The sequence below is a fragment of the Astatotilapia calliptera genome, chromosome 1, assembly GCF_900246225.1.
Source record: "Astatotilapia calliptera chromosome 1, fAstCal1.2, whole genome shotgun sequence".
Taxonomy (NCBI): domain Eukaryota; kingdom Metazoa; phylum Chordata; class Actinopteri; order Cichliformes; family Cichlidae; genus Astatotilapia; species Astatotilapia calliptera.
In genome coordinates this window covers 15,389,742-15,408,770 of record NC_039302.1, presented here as the reverse complement: position 1 = coordinate 15,408,770, position 19,029 = coordinate 15,389,742, and the positions used below count along the sequence as shown (strand labels likewise).

At 39.9% G+C, this 19,029-nt stretch overlaps 1 protein-coding gene across 10 annotated transcripts in view; it reads right to left on the bottom strand.

Annotated features, from left to right (window-relative positions):
• Positions 1–9,821: 9,821 nt before the first annotated feature.
• The window catches only part of LOC113021232 (LIM domain only protein 7-like), a 33,754-nt gene continuing 24,546 nt past the window's right edge, over positions 9,822–19,029 (bottom strand). For 5 of the 10 annotated variants that reach the window (XM_026165773.1, XM_026165825.1, XM_026165783.1 and 2 more), the window contains 13 exons: positions 18,841–19,019; positions 18,669–18,732; positions 14,242–14,267; positions 14,007–14,114; positions 13,830–13,913; positions 13,371–13,564; positions 13,143–13,187; positions 12,809–12,861; positions 12,554–12,725; positions 12,261–12,443; positions 12,026–12,134; positions 10,303–10,405; positions 9,822–10,043 (listed from right to left, as the gene is read on the bottom strand). In XM_026165773.1, the coding sequence (XP_026021558.1) occupies positions 10,006–10,043; positions 10,303–10,405; positions 12,026–12,134; positions 12,261–12,443; positions 12,554–12,725; positions 12,809–12,861; positions 13,143–13,187; positions 13,371–13,564; positions 13,830–13,913; positions 14,007–14,114; positions 14,242–14,267; positions 18,669–18,732; positions 18,841–19,019 (1,358 nt within the window). In that variant the 3' untranslated portion in view covers positions 9,822–10,005. The remainder of the gene's footprint in view (positions 10,044–10,302; positions 10,406–12,025; positions 12,135–12,260; positions 12,444–12,553; positions 12,726–12,808; positions 12,862–13,142; positions 13,188–13,370; positions 13,565–13,829; positions 13,914–14,006; positions 14,115–14,241; positions 14,268–18,668; positions 18,733–18,840; positions 19,020–19,029) is intronic. The other 5 variants (XM_026165809.1, XM_026165817.1, XM_026165841.1 and 2 more) reach the window with 5 other exon arrangements.

Below are 19,029 nucleotides of genomic sequence, written 5' to 3'. Positions count from 1 at the left end.
CTCGCACAGAGAGAACAACACATAAATTATTAATTCAAGCTGTGTTTGTCTTTGTTTAGATCTGGTGTGAGAACTTGTATAAAAAATGATCGCCCTCAGGTGCGTGTAAGACTATTTTCCTTTCATTCTCTGTGTTATCTGAAACGTTTATTTTAGAGCTCCTTCGCTGCTAGTTTTCACATTAACGGCTGCTCTGTTGCTTTTATATATATCAATACTGTGACATATACTATAGGCGCTTAAGCTCATGCTAAAGTAATACCTAAATGAGAAATGTAACATTAAACCTAAATGATTTTTCATTTAACAATAACAAAAGAAAACCCCATTAAACAACAGGAAGAAGTAATCATATAATTTTTCTGCATTTATTTTCTGAAGGTTGAAACAAGTAGCATGGCCACTACTAAAAACCAGCACACTGCAAAATGCTCCACAATCCTTAAGACATTTTGACAATAGAAATAAAAAGAAAAGCAACAGATCTGCATAAATATGTGACCACATCTCTGAAACAAACAAACAAAATTGTTTGCAGAATGGACATATTCTGTTCATATACTGATGTATTACAAGATCTATATTACTATACCAGGTGTTTGACATCAATTAGTTTTCTATCGTCTAACTGTATTTTTCTGTCTTAGACTTTTTAATATTACTTTGAAAGGTACACCCATTCAACTGCTTGTTAACACAAATATCTAATCAGCCAATCACATGGTAGCAACTCAGTGCATTTGGGTATGCAGACACGGTCAGGACGACCTGGTGAAGTTCAAACTGAACATCAGGGGTTTTCAGAAAATGGTCTAAAAAGATAACCTATTCCTGCTGACCATGGTCATCTGTTTATCACCATACACTGCAGTGATAAAGGGATGTAGCATGATGGCTGTACCGTGTCACAAAGCTTAAATAGTCTCAAACTGCTTTCTTGAACATAACAGTGAGTTTGCTGTACTCAGATGGCCTCCATAGTCACCAAATCTCAGTCCAATAGAGGATTTTGAGGATGTGCTGGAATGAAATATCACAGCTGCTAAATCTGTAGCAACTGTGTGATGCTATCATGTTAACATGGACCAAAATGAGGAAGGTGCTAAGGAATGGTTCCAACACCTTGTTAAATCTATGCCATGAAGAAATAAGACAGTTCTGGAGGAAACATGGAGTCCAACTTGGTGCTAGTGCCTAATAAAGTGGCCGGTTTTAAACGTGAAGCTAACGCCTGCAACAGGTTAGCTTAGCACAGAGTAGAAATGGAAAGAAAGGAGAACTGTTAGCTTTGCTCACAATAACTTAATTCAAACAAACATATCGACTGTTTTACTTAAGTTTCTGTAGCTGCAGGTTTCACAAATAAATAACTGGTTAATTAGTTAAATATCTTGTTCAGCTGTGGCTGTAGCTTAACAAAAGTCAATTTGATACTGTCATCCTCCCTCAACACATCTACAGGTAAGTGTGTTTGTCAGTACGAAGAACTCCTTTTATGGTCTCCTGCAGGTGAACTGACTGATATTGAATAGAACTTTTCTTATTAATTTACCCTAAAAAAAAAAAAAGCAAATATATTAAACAGCAACATAGAGACCCTGCAAGTTCATTTATAAACAGTTCAATTATAAACTTGGGCAATTTATGACATAGTTCCTTCTCAGCTGCAAAACACATAGTCAAGGGCAATTACCCAGAAAAACACTGCTTAATTCCATAGTCCTTAGGATGGGTCAGTGCCCTTTAAAAGTGCTTATTTTGAGCAAGGCACTGTTGACCCAAAAGTCCACAGTGAGTCACAAAACAAATTCAGCATTTGTAATGGTATAAAGGTCAAAACCTCCATCCACCCATGCAGTTCAAGGTCACAGCATAGCTATATAACTACATAAAGCGGTGTAGGCCATTTTTAACTCAGATTAAAAGTAGCCAGTTCAGCATGAGACAATCCTCTTCTTTTTTCTTAAGATACATACCACCTTGGACCTATAAACAATAACAAACTAGTTTATTTCCATACTCAAAAAGTTTGTATGCAAGTTTTTTTTTGTCATAGCCACAGGGGGACAAGTCTAGTATGACACTGTTTTTCAGTGGTGTTCTCCATTGGATTTTTCCTTTAGTCTGACAGTAGTCTTAATCCAAACCTGCTACATGAGTCTGCATGAAATCCAAGACTCCTTAACCATGTTTATTTAAAAGTTGTAATTTATTTAAAAGTTTTAATTCCATTCTTGACTTTAGAAACAGCAGTTGAGCAAACAACTTAAGCTCCACTTTTTCTGCAACTTTATCTTAGCCATTTAATCTCTTCACTAATCTTGGTAGTAGAATAAATACTTGACTGTTTGAATAAGCCTAAGGAGGCTTTCCATCACTGATGGCTAATGTAACAGATCAGCAGAGTCTTGCTTCACTACAGACATTTAGTGTTTGCTAACCCCCTAACAGCATAATTAACACCATTAAGTGTTTGTGTTACTAAGGAACGAATCCATTTAAGGTCCTCACATTCCTTAAATCCCCAACATTTAGAATTTGGCTCTCTCTACGTGCAGTTGTGTTTCATTATACGTATATGTATAAGTGAACTTTTCTGTTAGTACGCTGGTGCTTTCATAGGAAAACAAACACTCCTTTTCACAAATCCCTCCCCGGAGCAGTAGTGTGGCAGAAGCAATAAAACACTGCCACAATCCATCATCTGAAAGCTGTACTACGCTCTCGAATTGCGCAACTCTAATCCACAACAATTTAATACTGATATCTTTCATTTTGTACTGCCGTGCAGTTTTACAATGCGACATTTGGATTGCAGCTTTTTTTTTTTTTAACCGATTTTCTCTTCAGTTGTGATAGATTAGCTGGGCAGTACATGTTTGTGCTCAAGTACACTATAAATTTCAGATACACCACAAGAAAGGTAACATGCAGGAAATGAAAGGAATAATACATTCCAGTCAGAACTCGGCTCTGACTCTACAAGCCTGACATAAGCCTGTTTCAGCTTACAAACTCCCAGCAGTAAGATGTACTTATGGAACCTGGAGACAAGCTTTTGTTCTTCTATGCCATTAGATGCAAATATGAGCACGGTAACACAATAATAATAATGTTTAAAAAAAACAAAACAATTACACAAAAACTCCAAAGAACTTTTTTGCTGGACTTGTTGTATTTGGCTGTAAAATTACAAAATAATTCTCATCTGTCAGGAACAATCGGAATTCTCCGATAGTCCATCAGCGTAACTTTGTGCTGAACATTGTGGGAATCAAGATCTCTGTCTAATTAAATAAATAAATCTGCGTAAATTCCCAGATGATTAAACATGCAACTATTTTGCTGGTAATACCTGAAAGGAGTAAAGTCATAACCCCCCTAAACCCGCTGGAAATTACACCCCTGCTGTAGTCCAAAGTTATGCTATCATATGATAATCTGAATGCTTTGTTCTAATGTGATAAACATCCCCATAAAGCCCGTTTTCTCTTCTTTCCTAAACTGCTTGAATTGTTTTACAGCCAGCTATGATGTGCAAGAGGCCATTTAAAACTATTTCATTTGTCAACTTGAACGAGTGGAGCAACAGAAGTGTGCTGCTCCCCTTCCTAGTTTTGTAGTTTTGTTTAGTGTTGATTTCTCACATTTGTCACACCTACATGTTTCACATCATCAAACAAGTTTTAATATTAGACAAAAACAACAGGGTTTAATATGTGACAAAGTAATTTTTGAGACTGTGGTAGGTTTGAATAACTTTTTCCTTTACTCGTGTTATCTTTCCCCAATATTAAAATGTGTTTGATGATCTGAAACATTTTATTGTGACAAATATGCAAAAAGCTAAGAATGGCTTTAATGTCTCTTGGTTATAAGCAATTACAGACGCTTCTCTAGGTGGACTCGGGTGACAAACACAACTCAAAACTGCAGCTAGGTAACATGGAAGCTGGCCTTCATCAAATCGAGAGTCTGGAGGAGGATAAAAGCCAGGTATAGCTACAGACAAAGAGATTAAAATCTGTGATCCTCCAGTGGCCATGTTATGTGTCTTCAAGGACATTACCCCCCTATCTCTGACTACAAAGCTTTTTCTCCTCATCTGCTCTGAGTTCTTTTTTTGGGAGTGTGGCGGGGGGAGTAAATGTCGCCAGTCTCCGCTGAGCTGCTCTCAGCACCCAGCAGCAGACCGGAGATTGGTGCAGCTCCCAGTGACAAAGCTGAGCCTTGCACTGTGCCGGTAAACTAAAAGGTAAAAGGCTGCCAGCATCAATCAGCTGCAGGGTATAGAGAGGAAGAGAGGGAGCATCCTCCTCCCCTGCTGTTGCTGCAGTGTGTTTCCTTTCACAAGAAGTGCAGCTCCCCTCTCCCTCCCTCTCTCTCAGGGGCTACTGGAAAGGGCAAGACGTGAAAGGAGCTGATTCAAAGTCCATCACTGAACTGTCTTATTCTCAGTGTGTCTAAGACTTTTACAAAGGTCACTTTAATTTAAACCTTTATGCCGCCATTTCAGTTGCAAGATAGTGCTTTTTTATTTATTTTTTTACTTGGTGTAATGTGTTTCAACAAAAAATTTTTTTCCTGTCAGTAACTGATTCTGAGGGGATTCCTGGGTGTTTCACTTGGCTCATATCAATCTTTCTATTTACAGGCTGGTTTTGTACTATTGTACATATTTCAGTCTAGTTCAGTACATGCAAGCAAAGCTGGCTGGCTGTCAGAGTGCTATATTACTAAAGCTGACTGGAAGGGAAAATGAGAGGAATGACTGCAACCTTGGGAGGATTGTTAAGAAGAGTTGACTGAAAAACTTGGAAGATCTTCACAAGGACTGCTAGTGCACCAAGAGCAGGCACGGACAGGAAAGGAGCTGCAACTGTCACATTCCTGGCTCCATATTGTCACATACGGAGCCACTATTGGACCAGAGAAAACACTTCCCTACTCAAAGTGTCAGCTCCCTCCACAGATTTCCTATAGGACTGAAGTCTGGGGACCTTGTGGGTGCTGCAAGATTTCAGTCCATTACTGATAGTGTGTTACCAATGGTGTTCTTGGTGACTGTGGTCTCTCCCCATTGTATAAGCCACAATTGTCAAAATTAAAATAAAAGGCTTGAAATATTTCTGCCTTTTCATGATATTCTGCTTTATTTAAATGCACCGATATATATTTTCAGAAAGTATTAGCTCGTTCATCCTCTTTGTGAAATGTGTGCCTGCCGATTCGACCAACACTTCAGTCCAAAGTGAACTTGGTCATTAATAATAAAAAGCCTGCCATGAAAATTACATGTTTATGGTAACCAGGGGATGATTCCCAGACCTTTTTTTTTTTTTTAAATCAACATACAAGAATTTTTCCACTACTTTGACGTACTTTGATTAAATTAATTGAATAACGCAGCCTTTGGTAGGTTGCCAGGTTTGTATTGTAAATACAGCACAAGCAATACATGCTCAGCATCAGCAGAGGATTGCCATAAGTATAGTAGCATTTAGCTTTAAGAACAACTGTTCTTAAATCTTAAGTGCAGTTTAAAAAAAGTATGAAACAAAAAATTTTATGACGGTCCTTAATTACATGCGAGGAAATGTAACCTTCATAAATCTTCATCATCTGAATAAATGTACTAGAATCACAGCTGAAAAACAGTCATGATCAGAGATGAAATGAGGATTGTCAAAACAGATTCCAGATCAGCCTGGAGGCCGTCTGTTTAGCTTGATTTCTGTGCCTGTCTGTTGGGGCTCTGGATAATGTTACAGCACGCTTCACTCATAGGATGCTTCAATATCTGCAAGGCGTCGGCCCGCCCACTTCTTCCTCCTGGGTGCTTCCTGTGTTGCCCAGATAGGCAGCCAAATATGGGGTCATAGTGTAACAGATGATCTGCATGTAGACAAGGAGGTGGTTTTGTGGCATATTTGTAGCTTAAATTTCCTCGTGTCAGCATCTTTCCTGTGAGATTGCACAAACACTGGCTGTTCAGTGCAGCAGGCTGGCAATGTTTAACGGTCAAGCTGTTTGCTGTGTTATTATAAAAACATCAGCAGTTATGAGACAGGTGCTATATCTCAGAAAGACCAGTTTTTGTGTTGTAAAACATCACAAAGCTCAGAGATTAAGCGATGGTCTTTTAACTTTACCATTTGCAGAGATGAAAACAAATGACCCCATTTCTTCTGGTCCTATGCCTTGGGATAGTTTTGCATATTTGTCAGACGGGGAATTTGAGTACAAAACTGCGTGGGAAGAAGATGCCAATCTAACAAAGAGAGTAGTAGTAGTCTGCACGCTATGATTAAATGTGTCCAGCTGAACAAATAAGCACTCTGAAATTTTGTGGGAAGAGTTTTGCATGAAAAACCCTGTCCTCCGAAACCACCGGCAGAAGCAATTTTAAATTAGTACCATAAATAACAGCCTTAGGACATCTCGAGGTACTTTCCCTTTACCCAAAGGAAGCAATAAGCCTTAAGAATTCTTAAGATTTCTTGACAAAGACCAGGGTCACGATTTTCCACTTGGCCACTCTGAAATCCTGTTTTTAAGAAAGAAAAACTGCAGCTGTAGCCCTTGTCATACACTATAGTGATGTTCAGCAGATTTTTCCCATCATGCATCCTTAGGTTAATTATGGCCACTTAAAGATTTGTCAGATTTAAAAACATAAAAGCTTTTTAGTTTAAAAATAATTCCACATCATTCAGCTGTCTACTTGTGGTCCAGAATTCTTCCTGGTACATGCTACACTGGTGACTGAATGCGGCCTTTTGTTAAAGCCTCACAGGTTTTGCTTATTTGACGCTCCAAACATCATGGCAAAAAGGGGAAAAAAAGAGAGACATACAGCAGACTCCTGCTGCATTCCCAGTTTTATTGGTGACTGGGAAAGCGTTAACATCTTGACACGTAAAGAATTCAAGTCTCAGCGACAGTTCAGTCATTATGGTGAGAGATGTGTTTTGGCATAACGTCTCTGTAAACATTGTCCTACTTCTGTTTAGTCTTTTAGCTCGTGGTAAATATGTTAAGGCTGCACATTGTGTTTGGTTCTCCGCTGTCCTCATCTTACTGTACTTCTGGTATTTAAATAGGTCACAGCGGAGCCACAACTGTCATGCTCAACAGATGGAGCATGTCAAACTGAAAAAATGTCTTTGGGGAGCTGACCTCGCTCTTCCGAAAGACCAGATCACAGTAAAACATTTTTTTAAAAATCCCTTCTCTTAAGCCCAGAGCTCCGAATGACCAGTGTTCAACATGTCAGAGCGAGTGTGTATTCCTAGAGAGCTCAGTGATCCAGCTACCTCTGACAACGCTGTTGCCGTATTCTCATTTTATTCATCCAGTGCAAAACAAAACATATCAGGCAACGTTGTCTTTGTGTTGTGAATAACAACACAGTTGCATTGGCGCACAACTTCCTCCTACGAATGAAATGCTGCCTTTGTTTTGCCCCAGTATTTGCATAATGGCCATATTCATGCAAGTAGCTTTCCTCATGTTTCAAAGAAACGGTCACCAGTAACCCCGAACCAACCTTTAATGCCCATATTAAGCTGGAGGTAACATTACAGCCTCTTAAAGCTCGATGACAGACAATCTACCACTGGACAGCACTTCCCCATTGAAAGGTTAGAGGACAGTAAACTTTCTCTTCCTTGTTGCTGCTTTAAGCTTGCTTCATCAGCTTCCTGTAAAACAGTTCACTCAAATGACACACGGACATTTTCTCTCTTACGCCAGCATTTTGGAGGCGAGAGAAGTTTTGTCTGTCACTGCTCATTTCAACAGAGGACATTTCCTTTTTACAAGCTTTGAGGGGATTGGTATTTGGTCCATAAATGGACAAAGTGTCCACTAATGTTTTGACATTCTTCAAAACTCCTTAAAAAGCAAAAAGTACTCCCTTCACACTTGGAAGGCAAAAAAAAAAATATTGCACCTTACACTGCACTGCAGCAACTTTGCCAAAAATGACTGCCATACAAGTCCTTTATGCTTAACCAGTGCTATCATTTTGTCATTGCTACTGCATGCAAGTGTAGCAGAGGCTAAGATTCAATAGCCTGTAAAACCACCTTCAGCAGCAATAACTTGAAGTTATCATTTTGTATGTGACTATCAGTCGCTCGTGTCGCTGTGGAGGAATTTGGCTCACTCTTCTTTACAAAGTTGCTGCAGTTCATTAAGATTTGCTGGCATTTCAGGTCGAGGTCTGGACTTTGGGCCATTGTAACATCCTGATTCTTTTCTTTTTTAGCCACTGTGTATATTTACTCTGGTGTTTGGGATCATTACCCTGCTACATGACTCAGTTTGGTTGAAGCTTTAGCTGTCGGACAGAAGGCCTCATCTTTGAGTCCTAGAATACTTTGGTATGTAATTGTTCATGGTTGAACTGCCCCCAAGGTGTCCATGGTGGCTGAAAAACAAGCCCAGATCATCACCCCTCCCCTCGCTGTGCTTTACAGTTGGTATGAGGCATTTGTGCTCACCAGTTGTGCACAACTGCCAAACAGCTCCACTTTGGTCTTGTCTGTCCAAAGGACATAGTTTCAGAAGTATTGTGGTTTTGTTCAGATGCAACTTTGCAAACCTAAGCTGCGCTGCCATGTTTTTAGAAGAGGCTTCATCCTGGCAACTCTTCCAGACAAGCCATATTTTAGTCTTTTTCTAATTGTATTGTCAGGAAGTTCAATAATCAGTGTGCTGACTGCGCGTGTAGTCTGAGATGTAGCTTTGTTTTTCCTTTGGTTTGCAGGGTGCTCACTCCTGGAATTTTGCTGCATTGTGTTAACAAATCTAAATAGTCCAAACCAGCAAAGCTTATGCTTTTACAGAAGCACTCACACTTCCCAATGATCAATTAAATCAAGTGGGTTTTTTTTGGTTTTTTTATTAGCAGCACCTGGCTGCTACTTACCCTCTGAATTACTAAGAAAGCAGTGACGATGTACTTGGCTTTTTTGATGTTTTGGGGTTTTTTGTTTTGTTTTTAAAAACAGAAATGACTGGACTGCTTTCTATTACCTCATCATCATCGACTAAAGGTGCAACACCATCCAGTATCCGGCTGGGCGAAGGCTTTCAATTTGTTCCTTCTTCCAAATTTCTTTTACCAATGTGAAACACGTTGTGTAAATGTTCTGCTTCTTTCGTTTATTGATGACACTTTACTCCAGTTAGGACATTAGTACGTCCAGTAATAAAGGTGCACTGGTCATTGCATTATGTGAACAGTCAGTATGTTCACCAACAAGTAAAGACAGTCAACTGTGAAGTCATTTCTGCCTACAGTGACAATTAGATCAAAGTGAGATCAATGCTGCCACCATGTGGTATACAAATGAACAACAAATAACACTTGTATATGTTCAGTCCACTTTATTTACAAAGACATTTCAATTAAGAGGCTGATTTGTATGTGAGACAGTCATAGATTATATATACACACACACACACACACACACACACACACACACACACACACACACACACACACACACACACACACACACACACACACACACACACACACCAGTGATTTACCCCAGTGTGTATTCAGTGACATTACAACAGAACAGAAAGTGCTTCAGTACACATTAAAATTCATTTCCATACCAGAGTTACACGAATAGCCTCAAGAAATAGCTGATAATTTTAACACGGCACACGGATCTGAAGACACTAGCATTAAGATGAAGGCGTAAATCAAACAGTTCCCATCATATCTTTATTTCATATATTAAATCTAACTTGGAAATAAATTAGCAGGAGAAAGGTGGTCAAACGAGGCACCACTTATGTCATTTACAAAAAAAAAAACAAAACAGAAGTATAGGTTCTACTTTGCCAAAACTCTATATAAAGTTTTACCGATGCTCAGGAAGTAGAAGCTGTGAATTGGCTGCGATTTCCTCTGTACAGCATAGCTTTGCTCAGAGACCCCCATGCCACTGTATTTACTCTTCAATCTGGAGTACAGCAAGCTGCTCACATGGGGGTGACTAAAATGCAAGTAAACATGGTACCTTGAAAAACAAGTTTTTAAAGGTGTAAATATGTGACATCTTAAACACATTTTAAAGTATTATAAGAAAAGTTAGCTTTCAGTGAGTGATGGGTAATAATTCCAGTTTTTCTACAGAACAATAATCAAACAAAAAATGATTTTATAGACTAAGTCATACATAATGCAATGTTAAAAAAAATGAAAAAGCAATCTGGAAGGTTAATAGAGGGACAGAAACTAAAGTGTGATGTTCATGTCTCACAATGACCAATACTTACACCTGAGTTGGAAATAGCAGCGTTCACAGAAGGGCTTCCTGTTTCGGATTTGAACCTGGGCTCCATTCTCTCTTCCTCCGAGATGTTGATGGCAGCCCACGCACTGAGGGGAGGACGGGGAAGTGAGAAAGGATTCAGGGACCATCTAAGACAAATCCAGCCGAGCTGTGACGTGGGTCTTTAGCGTCTAAATTATTTCACCAGACGGTCCGCCACCCGAGCACAGGATAACCAAGCTTTGTTTTGCGTAAAAACCCCACAGCATATAAATATCACAACAAGTGTGATGTGCATCTGTGACTTACAGGGAGGCAGAAGTGAAATTGCTTTTACATCTACATGCTAATGAACCAAGGCCAGCTAAATCTAGGGGTCCCCTGCCAGTGAGACTTTCACAGCAAGGATCTAAAAGCAAAGCAGGACAGCAGGTTGGCTTCTTCCACTATGCGCATAATAAGTAACTGAGAAAATAATGACAAACATAACAGTGGGCTTGACCACCACCCCCAGAAGCTTCACAGACAAAGAGACAGACTGGCTAATGAAAATAGATTCATGAAAGTGATAGAAACACTCCTCCTAGCAGATGCAAACTGATAACTATGATTGGAAAACAGACCACAGACATGAGACTCCTGCCAACCTCACAAAGCAAGTTGCAGTCACATTAGTCTCAACCCTAAAATTTTGTTCAGAATTGACCCCCAAAACACATACAGGGTTCAGTTATACTGGGTGTATGTTTTTCTTCTCTTAAATGTTCATTTTAACTGGGACCTGTTATGTTAAGTAGGGCGCAAGAATAAAAACTGAAAATTGGAGTAGAACTGAAAATTTGTATAAGTCATGTACATATTAGGCCTCTGCATAAAACACGTCATTTTAGCGCCTCTCCCTTTAAATCAACTTTCTTCTGATAGGCTGTCCCTCGCAAACAGATTCAAACAGCAGATGGGTATGGCTTCTGTTAAGCCAGAGCTGTGTGCTTGATATCACCATATTAAGATATACCTTTTATCATATCATAATATCTATCATAAATCTATCATATATCTATCATATAGATGATAGATACCCAGATGAGATCATAGATTAGAAAAAAAGGGGTCATAAATCTAAAGTTTAGAGGAGTCTGAGCATTTAGCTCACAGGGATAACTTGCACATGTATGCATATCTAAGTCCGAAACTTTACCTCTTTAGAAAAATATAAAATAAAATATGTGCATCTACCATAGGGCAGAAAATAAGAAAAAAATTAAAATAGATCCACTACTGTGGTGGAAATCCTACACTCCGGCAGTATTGAACTTTAAAGTTCCAAAATTATGAGAACTTTGGTCAACACATAAGAAATCAGGACCAAGTCTCTTGTCTTGCAGGGGCAGCTTTCTTGTCTCTTGCCTACAGATTCTGCAGCATTGTATGCAGATTCACAGAAATTATTGCTAATAAGTCATCATGTGTTTTGTGCATCATTTGCCGTTTCCATTTGTTGTTGTTCCATTGTTGTTGCGTTCAGAGTTTAAGTGACTGAACTATAAGAAAATAAGTTCCGTGTTTCTATTGGCCAACCATGAACTCTGATCACATTTTAACTATAAAAAACTGAAGGACCTCATGTCAAAAATGGAATAGTTTCCTTAGAGATGAGGAGCAGTTGGAGCTATTTGCAGGTATTGGAGCTATTGTGACTGCACCTTAACCCAGGTAAACCCTCTCACCTGAAAACAGCCAAGGTGGAAGTAGAGACTAAGGGCCTCTATGACCATAGCTGGTCTACTACCAAGGATACGCCCACAGACAGAGCAATTCCTCCTGCCATTGACCATCCTGGGGCAGGCAAATGGTAACCAAGTAAGGCCAAAAATGTCTGTAAAGACCTTTTTTTTTTTTTTTTTTTTTTTTTTTAAGTACATGTACAAGAGATGAAAGCTTGTAGTTTACATAGATGTGTACCTGGCCTGATGACAGGACTGTATGTAAGGATTTCTCAGGGATAATACTGATCCAGTGCTGTATCGCGAAGAGGCATTCCTACTCGGTGTAACGTAACCTGCAGCAGCCGAGTGTGGTCGAGGGTAACTATAGATTGAGGATTGGGGCTGACGCAAATTATCAAGATTATCCAGAGAGTCATATCTGCAGGTAAGAAATCACAGTAGTAGAAGAACAATTGGAAACACACGGACTGAAAAACAGGCCATTGGGCAATGAGTCCAATCTTAAATGCAGCTTGGCTGAGGTCTCACCTTTTCAGAGGAAGCCCAACAATCATGGGATCCTTGTAAAAGCTGCTGCTGCGCTGACGTATCCAGCTGTTGTCAGTCAGAAGCTGAGTCCTTTTCTTCATCTCCTCTAAAATCTGCTGCCTTTCTTTCTCAGCCTTGGCCACAGACAGTCCTTTTCTTTTACTCTGATCCCCTGAACAAAAGCACGTTGAACGGGTTAGAGAAGTACATCTCCAACACAGAAATGGATAATATAAGAGGAAGAGCTAAACTCACCTCTAGAATACTTGTGAGGCCCAGCTAATACTGGGGAAGACAAGGACTTTGTCCTATGGGAACAAGAAAGTCTGCATTATTCAACCCTGAGAGCAATTTTTAATTCAAGTCCACAATATTTTGATGTGATTTTCTTTTATTTCTTTTAAGAAATTGTGCTTTGAGTCATAAATCAAGCATTTGTTAAAAGTGTTTTTCTCTAAAAGAAAAAACAAACAATTATCTACCTTTATAATAGCTTAATTTACAAAAATCACTGAAGTGGTGTGCAAAACCTGGACCTGCGTGACTAAAACTACAAATACAGTGGAAATTGGACCAGGCTTGATCTGACCTGTGTGCAGGGGACAGCTGAGCAAAGCCACATGAGCCATCAGCCCTTAGGTACAGCATTAGCAGAAATAAGGCCCAGCAAAAGCAACAGGAGGCACAGCAGAAACAGCAGTGATGATGATTAAAAAATGCTTTAGAACGTTTTGCAGATGAGACTCTTTGTAATAAACATGCTCTTTGTACCACATGGATAAGAGCAGCATTAAGAAAGAAGCAAAGCTTTATTTACCAGTCTTGTTGGGCAACCATCTCATTCTGCACTTCGTGTGCATTACTTTGCCGTTTTGGCCCCAACAACTCTTTCAGCTTTTCTCCATCAGTGCTCTGCTCTTCTTCTCTGGTTTTCTTCGGCATTGCATTCTCTTGCTGCTGGGTCCTGGCGAGGCCCACATCACCAGAGGTCACCTCAAAGGTTTTCTGGCTCTGAAACATGAATATTGTACGTGTAGAGTATTTAGAGAAAGAAAAACAATATAACACTGATAAAAGTGAGCAAAATAATTCAGTGCGGTGTCAGTGTCAGAGCTGCTGACTGAAAATGCAACATTATAGTGTAACCAGTGTAATCTCAAAATGTAGTAAAATGTCATACATTAGGATCTTTAAAAAAAAAAAAACTTCCCTTCTTTGGTGCCTTATTAAGGAAAAAACTATTATAAAAACTGCTGTAAAATGAAAGCGACATTACCCCTGAATTCTTGGGGTCTATTACATCTCGTTGGTCTCTTCGCCACTCTGCCTCCAGCCTCTCCTGGTCCCGCTGATATTTCTCCTAAAAACAAATCCAAAAACACCAGAGCACTTTAATAAAATTGAACTGAACTTCAAGCATATGCTCCTTAGTTCTGTTTGAAAGAGGCTTCACCTGTAGGAGGCGCTCCTGTTCTTCCTGCCACTTCTCCTGTCTCCTGCGATCCTCCTCAAGGTCCCAAGACCAGCTGGATGAGGGGGGGCTGAGCGATGGCACCTGGAGCTGGTGATGCACAGACAGACTGTAAGTTCAAACGTGATCACACTGCAGTACATCAACTCTTTAAACACACGCAGGTGACATATTTCTGACTGTGCACATCCTTTAATCAAATAGTACAGAAACTTACATCAGATATCGCAGATTCTGACCCTCCTGTGAGAGAGAATAATAGTTTAGGACCCGTTTAGTGTTTTGTTTTTTCCTAGAGTAGAGTAGCATCATGCAGGTCTAAACAGACGCAATTACTGGGGACACATTAGAAGATTAAGGAAGACTGGAGAAAAATGTAGTGGATATTTGATTTTGTTCCTGCTTCAGTCAGGAAAGCTCTGCTAGAGGCCGTCATCTGGCCAATCCCAGACAAGCTATATAATAAAAAAAAAAAAAAAAAAAAAAAAAAAATGACCCAAACCGGTCACTGAAGACTTACCAGTAGGACTGAATTAAACACTTCTCACCACTCATTCAGGATCATCACTCTCCAATGATCAGGGCCAACATGCCGACAGTTTATCAAAATTCAGCACACTATTCTGCTAATGTATCCCCAGCTAAAGATGCCGCACTGCAAATTCTGAAAAAGAAGCTGCAGAACAAAGCCTCAAGAACTTGTAAATGCAAGAAAGGTATCACAGTGTGCGGTAAAGCAAGCACAAATTTGATGTGTTTGCTTGATGATGCAGCATGACACACAGTGGGTCTTTAGCATCGCAACAGCAGCTACACACAGTGCAAATATTTACCACATAAGTACACCCACGAGCTGAATCCTGCACAGCCTGAAGAGAAAAGCCATCGTAGGACACACAGAATCATCAACAACCACAAAGGACAGCAGAGGATATCAGTCTTCGTGCCAGAAAGTTACTGATCAAACAATGAAAACAACATAAAGAACCGTTGCACACAGTGGGCTCTTCTCATTTCTCTGTTTTGTGCCTCCTCATCTCCTCCGCCTCCTGTCTGAAATCAATTCCAGTGTGTCATTATTTAGGGATGCCTTAATTTCCAAAATGCATCTCAAGGAGAGAGGAGCCAGGAGAGAGGTTGCAGGTTGCTGAAGGGACATATGAGTGAGGAAGTACTCTCGATATATTTAAAAGAACCATCATGATGTACCATGGGTGGCTGTAGCTCAGGTGGCAGAGCAGGTCAGCCACTGACCAGAAGGTCGGTGGTTTGATCCCAGGCTGCCTCCTGGCTGCATGACAAATATCTTTGGGCAAGAGGGCCTGGTGGCGCCAGTGTCCGGCAGCCTCGCCTCTGTCAGTGCACCCCAGGGCAGCTGTGGCTACAATGTAGCTTGCCGTCACCAGTGTGTGAATGTGTGTGTGAATGGGTGAATGACTGAATGTAGTGCAAAGCGCTTTGGGGTCCTTAAGGACTGAGTAAAGCGCTATACAAATGCAGGCCATTTACCATTTACCTTTGGTATATGATTAAAGTATAGAAGCTGCCATAAAATATAATGGTAAGCTTAAACAAAACAGACATCACATAGTTATATGAGGGGGGGGGGGGGGGGGGGGGGGTTAAAAAAAAAGTTTAAAAACTTTCATAGGACTACATACAGACCTATAAAAAAACTAGGAAAAGGTCAGCAGCAGCAGATGTTGGTGATCAACTGCACTTGTTTGACGGATAACCAGCACGTGTGAGCACCTTTACAGAAGCAGAAGTTTTGGCAGTTTGCAGGTCTGGAGCACTGAAGTGTGCTAACACAATGCCATCATTTTCCCAGAAGTGAACATCCCAGTGAATTCACCCCAAGGTCAGACCGTGCAATGCTCCGAGAAAATGCAAAAAGCCCAAGAGATGCATCTTCAGACTCTACAGGAGCTGCCAGGAGAAATGCTCTCCTCTCTAAGAGCAAAGCTTCCAAAGGTTTGCAAAGCTGCATCTGAACAAAGCGCATGATTTGTGGAACAATGTCTTTTGGACAGACAAGACCAAAGTGGAGATGTCTGGCAACTAGGGCTGCTCGATTATGGCAAAAATGATAATCACGATTATTTTCACTGAAATTGAGATCACGATTATTTGACGATATTTATTTAACCCTTTAAGACCTACTATGGAACCAAGTCCACCAGAGCTTATATTATTATTATTATTATTTTTTTTTACATGCTGTAGTGCCATTTGTGGGAGCATTTCAAGTTGCTATACATCAATACAACTGTTATAGCCCATATTTTAATAATATGTATGCATTAAGTCCATAGTAATTACATAAATTGCAAAAAAGTGCAATAAACTACAAAAAAAATTGAAAATCGCTTTTGTTTTGTTTACATATATTTCTACTTGGAGAAATTTAAGAGGTTTATCCCTCAAAACTTTAAATACAATAAAGCTGCAAAAAATAGTTTACAACAACAGGAAATTTATTTTGAGTGTCTTCATAGTTTTATTTTGGAGATACACCAATTTTTATATACTGCAGGAAAAAAAAAAAAAAAAAAAAACAATCCTATGATGCAAATTTGCAAAGAAAACAACATGTGCATCATTTCACTGTGGGAAGTGTTACGAACAGCTGATGGATCGGCAAAGCGTGTTTCTGGAATATTATGTTTTTGTTCCTGCAAGCGCTTTTTATGCAATTTTTGCAAAGCTTTATGTGGAAGGAAACCGTGACCTAGGACAAGCTGATGGCATAAGATGTAAGTACAACTCCTCCGGTTTCATATGCAAAACAAATTATTGCGCTAGCTTACACGGTTCAGGTTCTACAGGGATAGCTCAGTAGGTAGAGTGGTTGCCCCATGATCGGAAGGTCGGGGGTTCGATTCCCCTTAACAGCTACCCTGAGGTACCCCTGAGCAAGGTACCGTCCCTACACACTGAGTGAATGGGTTAAATGCAGAGAGCAATTTCCCCACGGGGCTCAATAAAGTACAATAATGTACACACTTTCTTCTTCTTAAAAATAGTTACGCAAAACGGAGCGTGCTGCTCTGACCGGCTTTAAAGGGTTAACAATGACTTTAAAAAAAATAATATAAAATAGTGTGCAACACCACTGAAGTTTTTTTTTTTTTTTTTTAAACTCTCTTTTCAACCAACGGCAGTCACTCTCCAAATAACTTCTGCTTAGCTTTCCGAGCTTCCCTCGGATCCTCTTAATCAGCGGTCTCCAACCTTTTTTGCGTCACGGACCGGTTTATGCCCGACAATATTTTCACGGACCGGCCTTTAAGGTGTCGCGGATAAATGAGGGAGGGGCTAATAATCGGCTCAGTCATTTTTAATGATCGTTGAAAGCCCAGATCGTAATCGTGATTAAAATTCGATTAATTGAGCAGCCCTACTGGCAACAATGCACAGTGTAACATTTGGTGAAAACTAAACGCATGAAAACACACAAGCACATCAGCACAGAAGGATGGCGTGCTGGTCTTGTTTTTCAACCACGGGAGCTGAGCACCTCGCAGTCAACGAGTTCACTCAACTCTTCTAGAGTCAAATATGAGACCACGGCCAAAGAAGTGTTGCAAAGGCCTGGTCAAAGTCCAGATCTTAACTTGATTGAGAGGCTGTGGTCAGACCTTGAGGGACCTCTGCATAAACAAACGCCTTCATACTTAAGTGAACTGAACCAATGTTCATCCACAATGATTTGAGAGACCAATATCATCCCCAAAACGATGAATTCAAGTTTTTGCTGCTTAAGATGATTCTAAGCTACTGAATCATGGGGCTTTCCACAGGACTTTATGCGGTCCTGGAAAACCTGTTACATAACTATTCATCTGCAATGACTTCAAGATGATGGCTGCAAAGCTGCATCATTGTCACTTTGTTAAATGCCTCAAATTCCTGACCCCTTCCTGCACCTGATAGGAACTAAGAGGAAATCAATGCAAAAACTGAGAAATGAGAGGAGATCATCTTAATATAGGCTTATATTTATTATGGTCTCTATATTTTGGACATGATCAGTGCCGTATCTCTGTGGCTGTTTGGTTAAAATTGGCCAATCACTGTGAAAAGCAGTACAGTCTGCGCCCCTGCCCTCAGTTCTTCTGCGATTTTTCATGAACAAACTGTACAACGAACAGCAATTTATAGAAATCCTTTAATAGCTGATTTACTTTGGTGTAATTTGTGGTTACGCTGCTCTGATTAAAGCACTGCTATAAAGTATAATAGACTGATGTTATCACAGTGGTTATCTAGTAAAAGGCAATCAGCTAATCACCATGCATCTTTTGATTCCTTATAATTAGCATCTCCTAAATATTCTTTAAAAAAAAAAACAAAAAAAAAACAAGCATACTAAAAATGCGTATTTAATTCTAATGACAATTCAAACCAAGCCAAGCACCAGCCACCGAAGCCGCTTCACATGAAGTTCAAACTGCCATTTTACCTTGCTGCCTGAAAAATTCTGCCCTCCTTTTCTGATTTTTTCTAATAATAGTACTACAATCTACATGAAGAGGAAGGGTGGACAAAGTGAGAAATTACACATATTACACCCGAGTTATTTTTAGAGGAAGTGTTTTTTTAAAATATCACTGCGATTACACACTTTATGCTTGGTGTTACCTTTATTTCTGGTTGTCCCATGTGTCTCACAAAGTTCTCCACCCATGACTTTACCCTGCATCACCTATGCAGGTGAAAAAAAAAAAAAAAAAAAAAAAGACACCACAAACTATAAGAGCTTTGATCATTTTTTTTTTTTAATTGCTGTGATAGCTGCTAAAATAGTGCTCACGTTGTCTGTGTGCCCATTGCTTTTGAACCCTTGTGTGACTTGTGTGTCTGGAAAGGCAGCACTGTTGGCATGGTGATCAGGGCACCCTATCAGGACAGGCGAAGAAGCAGCAGTCAGATTGAGGGTCACCCTGCTCTGGCCTGGCTGGCTGTGATGAGTCCCCTCGCCGGTGCTCCAATCTAATTAAAA